Genomic DNA, 9,468 nt, shown 5'->3' with positions numbered 1-9,468 from the left:
ACCTGCCATCACCTGGACTCATCATCATCAGCTGTTCCCCATCACCTCATCACCTCCTCAGCATATAGTCTGACTCCACACTCCACTCCCTGCGAAGCTTTTTTTGTGCCACCCTGCCTGCAACTCAGTGTTTACTCCTGACCTGATCTTCTGCCTCCGACCCTGCTATTCTGATTGCCTGCCGCCTGCCCCTGACCCTCGCCTGGACTCTGACTCCTCTTCTTGCGCGTCTCTGATGATCCCATGCCCGTGTATGACCTCTGCCTGTCTGATCCTGCTTATTCTGTGGACTATTAATAAACCTGCTGCACGTGGAACCAGCTGTCTGCCTGTTTGTGACAGTTTGTTTGGAGGCTTTAGAGAAACAAAGGGAGAGTGGATGGTGTGTGAGACGGAATGAAGGCGTTTGAGGAACATAGATCCTCTAATAGATAAAAAAAAAAAAAACAGACAACAGACTTTTGTGGAGCGTTTTCTTCTATCGTTTTTGATGTCAACCACAAAATAAAGCGATTTTAAATCCGGTAAAGTCTCAGCATCTCAGTCCTTAAAAGAAAGAGGGGGACACTTCGTTCCTCATTATCTCGTTATAACAAAGTACAAAAATTAAGAACTTGTTAAAATAGATATCAGATCAAAGATGGTTATTCTGACTCATAGAATAACTGAGTAATAACTGTTTATTTCTCTATAGAAGTCGATGGGAATTTGGTTTCTTGGGACCAGCAGGTACTTCCTGTTTGGAACAAATAAGACTCCTCTCTCTGGAAAATACTTCACCATATTTTGTTTCTCACTTCCCTAACTCTTACTCATTTCTGCATGCACTGGTATTTGTGCAAATTTGAAGACAATGCCTGTTGAAGTGGCACTGCAGTAGGAATACTGCCTCTGGGTTTGCTACTATTACTGCCATCTCAGTCAGCTGACCGTCTGTATGTAAACATGACAGGGCTCAGTCGCTACAGCCCAGATAAGGCCAGCAACAGAAAAGATGCTCAGCTGATGAAGTGAGAAGATAAGTATGTATGTAAGCATGAGGCAACAATGGCCCCATACCACTGTAAGGTAATCAAGCAGGCTTGGGCGACCAGTGAGATGCCCGCTCGCCTCTGCCCCGCCTCCCCACCCCCTTTATTTGGTCCTCCTTCTGTCTGCCACTGGTCTGTTGGTTCTCGTTAATGGAACAAAGAATGCTGAGACGCTTCAAAAGGGTCATTGTTCTCTATGTAACAGTGAAATCTAAATGACCCCCAACCCCCTCATTCCCTAGATGCACGCAGTCTGTGCACTCACAAATACTGAGGATTATAGCGGGCAGTGCAGTGCGAACAAGCCACAGACCGGCCTGTGTGACAGCAGGGAGGCCCAAGGAAGGGACATAGAGATGTAATGAGGCCCCCGCTCCACAGCTTCCGCTGCTTCTGCTCTCATTGTTGTTGAAGGTTTGCCTGACTAATCTGTAAACTCAAAACACACAGATGTAAGGTAAGACAAAAAGCTGGAACTGGAATAAAACTTCAATATTTTTCTAAAGGTGGTGCACAGCCTGACATGCAGAATTTTATAAAAGATACTCCTATACTGAAGAGGCTGAAACTGAAGCACTAAGTCAAACACATGCAGAAATGAACACTAACAAAAGGTGATTGAGGGGTCCTGCCCAGAAATCCAAATGATTTACATGACGGTGTTTATGCAGGAGATATGTAATCATACACGAGCTGGGACAGAGACAGCACTACTTCTACTCTATCGTTGTAAAAGCATCAAACCTGTGGGTTTTCTTTGCAGTGAAGTTTGATGGATTCTCAGGAGGAAGAGAGGCAAATAAGAGTCAAAAAGAGCTTAATGTGTCTAGTCTGCATGCAGTAGTTAATCTGAACCATTGTCCATTTGCATTCACACCGTGTGGCGAGATTGAGATGCATCACACGCCGTTTCATGAACATACATTCAGCTGGTGGTGTTAATGGAAAGCAAAAAGCAAATCCCCCCAAAAAACAGTGTAAAGAATGGCCTTCTTCCATCAAAAATATTGTTTTTTTACAAAGGTTTTAAAAGTAGTTTAGAAAAGGACGCCACCCATGGGTCAATACCAAGTACCAGTCTCTGAATGTCACAAGGCCAGTTGACGTGATTCAGCGTCAAAAAGTTCAACCGGTTGAACTTTTTGACACTCAGTCAGTAAACACCCAATTCTAACTTAGAGCCTGCGACTTAAAAACTTGTGTAGCGACGTGTGAACACTAGATTTCCTGATACGGAAACCCAAAACTCTGGTCTGTGCACGTTTGCATAGACTCTCATTGAAAGTGGCCACATGAACGCAAGTCAACCCAGCGTGTCCTGGGTCTTCCCCAGGGCCTCCGCCCAGTGGGACATGCCCAGAACACCTCTCCAGGGAGGCGTCCAGGAGGAGAAGCGGCTCTACTCCAAGTTTCTCCCCCTTTCTCCAAGGGAGCATCCAGACACCCTCCAGAGGAAACTCATTTCAGCTGCTTCTACACTGAGGAGCGCATGTTAGTATGATTACAACTGCTGTTATTGTAAGAAGACTTGCACTTCCATCACTCATGATCTCTTCCTGTCTTGTTCGGTCAGCAGTTAGATTCCTTTATAAAGAGTTCGTGTTTGACGACCTCACACCATGAAACCTTTGTAGACACTTGGCAAATAGCACCTATGACAATGCATCAAACATCTCCCTATCATGGCAGTTAGCACTCTCTCGCCTGGTTCAAATCCCAGCTGGGTTCTTCCTGTGTGGCGTTTGCATGCTTTCCCCTTGCATGTGTGGGTTTTCACTGAGTGCTTTTGGATTATCCCAGAGCCTAAAATTTTGCCCTTTAGGTTAGTTGGTGACTCTAAATTGTCCCTGATTGTGTAGACCTACAATGGATGTGCAAACCATCCAGAATGTACCCCTACAGGAATTGGGATAGGCTCTGGAATCCAAAGGACCGCCAAAAGGGATTAAGTGGGCCAAAATGTCTCTACTTCTGCTGTGAAACTCATTGATCACTAAAGGAAGAATGATTTAGCCTGTTTTTATAACTTACCTCTTATGATTATCTCTCATAAAACTAAAGAAGGTAAGAGTGGAAATACATCACAAGGCAAAAAAAAAAAAAAAACAGGATTTAATTTCACAGCCACACCTACCTCTGACCAACTCTACCTTTCCGTTTCCCACCCTTTCCTGCGCTCCAGCATGTGCACATACACACACAAATGCACGGTGTCCCCTCGTTCCCTCCTACTAACACCAGATGTCACATAATTCTTTAACCAGATGAAGAATCAGGGAAATTGAGTGGTGGAAGCTTGAAGGCTTGTGGAGGTTTAACTTCTCCACTTAAATTAGATGGCAGTGTGAATGACTGCAGTACCACAAGAAAAAAAACAATTCCAAACATTACCATTAGTTTGATGATACGAAGCCAGATGGCTGGCTTTTTTACGGGTGTAAATACTATATGTAATCAGAGGTGAAAGTAGATTTGTTGTTAGGCCGGTACTATGAGTGAAGTTTGTGTATAGGGAGCCAGCATCTTGAAGTGTTTGTGCGAGCATGTATCTTCTGGAGTTGTTAAACTACCTCATTAAGAGCAGAAGCTGAGGGGAGATGAAATGAGCAGGTGATGCTTGAGCGGTGTGTGTTTGTCCATTGGGTATTACTGAGCTCCATCATGTTTCTGTGCTATTAAGCCTAAAGACGATCACGATGTTTTCTGAACAAACACACGCTATTGAGGAAATGGTCGAGCCTCAGGCTTTCATCCTCAGAATTCATTCCCTCAGAATGAGCCAATACCCCCTCCACTTCTATTTTGACCCCCATTTGCTCACAAAACCACTAAAGTGGGCCAACCAATGATCGCCCAGCAGCCAGGCTGTGTTTAGCATAACAAAGTAGAATCTGTGCTCGTTTGTGCATGTGTATAAATTAGGGATGTCCCGATCCAATCACGTGATCGAAAAACGGGCCCGATCACGTGATTGATGACTTGATCGGTATCAGTTGTTGCCCCCCGATCAGTATTGAACATTTAATTTATTCTTATTATGATCAGCGCTTATATTTATAGCCTATTACTCCGGGTAAATACTCCACCAAAAGTCTGCGTGTCATGAACGGATCACCACATGTTACTGCTGTTCGGCGCAGCAGCAGCTCCAGCCTGACGCTAACAAAATCAGTTCAGCCAAGCTAGTAAAATGCTCACAGATTGGGACTTCTGGGATCAATACCTCTTAAAAATGGTTTAAACTGACAGCAAGTGTCTCAACTGTGTTCTTAACACAAATGATGAAGCACAAAGGCATTTCAATAGAAAAAAAAGATCAGGATTTTGTTTCTTTTTAATGTTAAAAACCGACAGAGGCTACATGGCAGATACTAACTAAGCTAATCACTAGCTCCGTGATTTAACTCCTTAGGACCCGAGCTGTTCGTTGATATGCCTGTTTTATTTTTCAGACAGAAATAAAAATTAAGAAAAATAACTGCTGTGGAAATAAAACAAGAGGTTAAAAAATCACAAAATCTTAAAAAACAAACAAAAAAAGAATAAATGACTGTAATGATTTTAGCTAGCCATGAATACTCATTATATTTATACTAAAACTAAGTCATCATTAGTTTTGAGAATTTTAAAAGAAGGTATGCATCACATTTGATTAAAAATGCTCAATGGTTCTGAAGATATTAAAGCTAAAGTCACTAAACTTTCTCTCATGACTAATTATCACCTATATTTACTAGATAACACATTTATAGGTAATAGTTACACTATTTTTACTCATTTGTTACGGCAACATCACAGAAATGTTCTATTTAAGTGTTAAATGTTAAAATAATTTTAATGAAATAAAAATAAGGAACAACTTGAATCTGTTTTTTAGGACGAGTTTACTAACATTCTTTTTTTTAATTACGACTTTATATCTTGTAAATTTACTAGAAAAAAGTCGCAACTGTTAAATTACAAGAATAAATATTAGGGACTTAAAAATACATAAAAATGTAGGACTTTTTTCTCATAAAGTTACAAGAATAAAAGTTCTTAATTTTTTGGCGGCCCTAATACTCTGTCATAGTTTATTAAATGTGTATGTTTTTAAATGTGTTACAAAAGTATCAGCTCTGGACTCAGTATCGGCAGATACTCAAAATTAAATGTCTCAGAATCGGATCAGGCCCCAAAAAAACCTAATTAGGACATCACTTATTTACATGTACGGTATGTGTTTACACCCACATGTCTGCAACACTACACATGCAGACAGACTAAGCAAAAGGAAATTGGCTTATGCAGGAAATTTACTCCACATGTGCTCAAAGTGCATCTGCATTTATACGAGCACAGCTGAGACAGTATCTCTGTCTGAGGTTCTTTAATAAGCAAACTGTCGGACGGATCTGCTTCCTCCTCACAGCATTAAACCCAGTGTGGAGGTAATCTGCAACATTTGTCACAGCAGGGTAGTAAAATACAGTCCCCTCATACAATTTTCCATTTTTAAAGCCTCAGCGTTACTATTTCGACCTGTTGGTGCGACTCCCACCTGCTCCTTTAAAGCCTGCTCAGCCATGAGTCCCGCTTTTCAGCCCCTCTCTTCTAAATTGGAGAGGTATTCCCCCCCACCACGACACATGGGTAAGCAATTATTCCACACATTCTCATGGCCAGCCAGAGCTGGGGAGCGATGAGGGGCAGCTGGTCAGGGATTCGCTGCATTCTGGGACAGGGTGGAGAGAAGTTCAGAACCGCTTCTTTCTGAATACCAGAAAAAAAGCGGATACAAAGCGGGGAACACTTCAGCTCCAGACTGAAAGAACTGGGCTACAGTTACAAAACGACTATCAAAGCCCCACACACAGACACACTGGACTGGCCCGGGACGCCTGCAGAATAACAAGTCCAGCCAAACAGCTTCAGAATTGGTGCTGTCTGTCAGCTGGACTTCAAGTCCTCAGCCCTCAGCCCCCTCATCTCAGGCTGCAAGGAGGTTAAAGGTTACATGAGTGAGGTTATTGGGGCAGATGAGTGGGTGTCTTGATATTTCAGGGGCAGTAAAAGGGCAGGTTACAACACCCCCAGACATTGGCAGGCTGAAGGGACCTCCAGGCTGCTGTCACTCTGTGGAATCATCCATACATTGGATGATGACGTCTTCTGTCACGATGCTGTCTCAGTGGAGCCCGGCCTCCTCCGGCCTCCTCCGAACACTGGATGTTAACACTTTACGAGCATTTTATAAGATACATTGTAACACACCAGCCAACGGGTGAATCCACGGATTGTCATGACAGCTGGAAGCGGCGGGAGCCTCCTCTGCATGAGCGGATGCTGCAGTCCGGGTTCTTCAGCGGTTACAGAGCTGACACAACTTTCAGCGTGATAAGGCTTTTATTGGCAGCCATTAGAAACCGTCTCTTATCTGCTGTTTCCAGAGGAAAGTGATCCCCGTGACCTCATAGAGAAGAGGAAAAAGGCGGGCGCTCTCAGACTCACCGAGCAGGAGACAGAAGATGTCCAACACGACCAGAACCTTCTTCTTCCCGGTCCCAACTCCGCTGTTATTTAACGTGGAGGCTCCCCCGTTCCTGGTCTCTTGGGCCATTGCTTTCTCATACATGTACTTTTGCATCGGAAAACTCTCCGTTCTCAGCTCAAAGTCCCGCCGCGCGCAGGAGGAGGAACAGTCCTTCACAGAAATGTCATGCAGGTTCAGGGGAACTCCAGTTCAGCTGCACAAACTCTGCCGTCGATCTGCTGCTGAACGGAGTAGAAAGCGCTCACGATTGGCGCTGCGCATCAAGTGTCCTTGTTATATCAACCCGACTTGTCCCCCTCCCCTTTCTCCCTTTAAGTTCTCCTCCTCCCTCTGCGAGCGGCGGGTAATCACCCCATCCCATAGTTCCCACCATGTCTGAAGAGAAAGTCGGCAACTCCCCCTATGGCTGTGAACGGTACTGCAGGCGCCGTGGAGCGAGCGTCGCTCTCACTGCAGAGGTTTCAGCTTCAGCTTCAGCAGGAGTTTACACTAAACTCACCTCACCGGGTCACGTGACCGGACTGAGCGCGCCTGCGCGTGTGGGTTTAAAGCTGTTTACTTCTGCTTCGTTATGCTGTTGTCTATTAAAAAACAACACTGTGGGGATAAAAACATCACATTCAACATTTGATAACAAAATATGATATTTTATTAGGAACAATAAATACATCTGAGTATTCTGAAAGAATGAAAGAAAGAAAGAGTGGAGTTGAGTTCAAAAACACCTTTAATATCGAGCAGCATTTTACACATTAAGTATTACATGAAGAGAGAATCAAATTGAAATAAGAAAGGGAAATGGCGTATACTTGTATAGCACTTTCTACCCTCCTTCAAGGGCCCAAAGCGCTTCACAGTCACAGAGCCATTCACCCATTCACACGCACATTCACACACTGGTGGTGGCTCTACTGCTGAACACTGGCGCCAACCTCCCACCAGAGGTAATTCATGGTTCAGTGCCTTACTTCGACACATGGGCGGGCAAGGCGGAGTCGAACCTGCTCACTTCTGATCAGGAGTCGACCGCTCTACCACTGCACCCCAGCAAACAATTCAAAAATTCAACACCAAAGAATCTTCACTAACAGAACATAAAACATTTTTAAACGCCAAGATTCTTTCAAACAGAATTAGTAAGTTTATTAAAACTGAACTCCACCCCCAAACGTGCCACCAAACGCCTCCTGAAAAGAAACAAAACATCGTCTGACCCAGTCCTCTGGATCCAGTTTTTCTGGACCTCCAAACAGCCAGCTTGGCTTACAACATACACACCTGGATCTGACAGGGGTTTCACCATTCTATTAGTCCGTCCTGCATGCTTGGAGACTCCTGGTTTGCCAGAGAGGTGCTGTTTTAACTCCTGGACTGTGGCTGTTTGAAGAACCGCTGTTTGGCAGTATGTTCATTTCCTCACGAACATTGTCCTCTGCAACCATGGGCTCTAAACTGAGGGAGTTTGGCTGCGTGAAGCTCGGCCATCTCCTGAAGACACCCAGCACCCTGCAGACGCTTGCTGCGGCTGCAGGTGTTCATCCCCCAGAACGCTGCAGAGGACAGTGGATGAGGTCTGCCAGTCTCTACGTTTAGAAGTTTAGAAGAGTGTGCACACTCTTTTTCCTAGCCTCATATTTTGGGCCGTAAATGAAACAAAACAAAGCAAACTGTTCCCCCAACCCCTCAAACAACACCAGAAGAAAAGAAAAAAGACCCGTCAGACGCTGACATTCAACAAACAAATGGACCGCCGACTCACTGACAGAACAGAATGGGTGCCAGGGTCGACGTGTGTCAGATATCTGTGGCTATGATCCCATGTACCACCCTCCACTGGAGGTCACCTGCCCGTTTTTCAACAGGAGCTTTGTACATGGATCTCCAACTACCCCGCGGGGAAGACCCGGTGCCAAAAAATTCAGTCCCCTCCGGCACTCTGACATCTGCAAGGGAGCGCATGTTAGAGACCTTGACAGACACAAGGTAGAGGGTCTTCTTTCCCAGAGTCTCCAAATTCCCATGCAACTGTAGGATCTCTCACAAAGCTTTGCAGGTTCTAAGGTAGAGACTGGCAGACCTCATCCACTATCCTCTGCAGTGTTCTGGTGGAATGAACCCCTGCAGCCGCAGCCAGCACAGAAGTGGGTGTCCTCAGGAGATGGCCGAGCTTCATGCAGCCAAACTCTCTCAGTTTAGAGCCCATGGTTGCTGAAGACAAAGATCATGAGGAGAGGAGCTAACTGCCAAACAGTGGTTCTTCAAACAGCCACAGTCCAGGAGATAAAACAGAACCTCTCTTGCAAACCAGGAGTCTCCAAGTGTGCAGGGTGGACTGATAGAATGGTGAAAGTCCTGTCAGATCCAGTTGTGCGTGTTGGACCAGAAACAGATGTTTGTCATACCCCAGGTTACCGGATTTCCTAAGCAGCACACGGGCAGTATCCGTCCATAACAGATCTGGATGGTAGAGGAGGCGCTGAACGGTCCTCAGCCTAAAAGTCGCCACATGTGAGCAGATGTCAACCAGTCCCTGTCCACCCTCATCGACTGGAAGGCAGAGGACAGCAGACCTCAGCCAGTGATGACCAGTCCAGAAAAAAAATGTAAAAAAAGGAAAGAAAGAACATTTTCATAAAATACACTCACTCTTACTCTGGTGTTTTCATAATACAATACTCTATATGCCTCTATATGTGTTACAGTCACAGCTAAAACAGTCCCGCATAAATCAATCTTAGCCTATACTGCCATCTTCTGGCCAAATAGGAGAACTTCACCCTGTTTGAGCACGAGCCAAAAAGGAGGGATACGGAGTGAAAATAGCAGTGGCGGGCCGTCAGGGCCTGCAAGGCCTTCTCTGCTGGCCTAAAAATATCTGAATCACAGACTGATATTAATTATTAT

General features: G+C 44.8%; 1 protein-coding gene and 1 long non-coding RNA gene across 3 annotated transcripts in view; both read right to left on the bottom strand.

Moving 5' to 3' along the window:
• plpp3 (phospholipid phosphatase 3) overlaps window positions 1-6,719 on the bottom strand; it is a 34,989-nt gene extending 28,270 nt beyond the window's left edge. For both annotated transcript variants that reach the window (XM_024288185.2, XM_024288186.2), the window contains exon 1: window positions 6,522-6,719. In XM_024288185.2, the coding sequence (XP_024143953.1) occupies window positions 6,522-6,657 (136 nt within the window). In that variant the 5' untranslated portion in view covers window positions 6,658-6,719. The remainder of the gene's footprint in view (window positions 1-6,521) is intronic.
• A 554-nt stretch (window positions 6,720-7,273) lies between these two features.
• LOC118600108 lies at window positions 7,274-9,424 on the bottom strand. The gene is made up of 2 exons (XR_004949679.1): window positions 8,967-9,424; window positions 7,274-7,751 (listed from the first exon to the last, which is right to left on the bottom strand). It is a non-coding gene; the product is annotated as an uncharacterized LOC118600108 (long non-coding RNA).
• Window positions 9,425-9,468: the final 44 nt, after the last annotated feature.

This window comes from Oryzias melastigma, linkage group LG18, assembly GCF_002922805.2.
Source record: "Oryzias melastigma strain HK-1 linkage group LG18, ASM292280v2, whole genome shotgun sequence".
Lineage (NCBI taxonomy): Eukaryota > Metazoa > Chordata > Actinopteri > Beloniformes > Adrianichthyidae > Oryzias > Oryzias melastigma.
The sequence above is the reverse complement of the archived record's forward strand: the minus strand, read 5'-3'. Positions and strand labels throughout refer to the sequence as shown.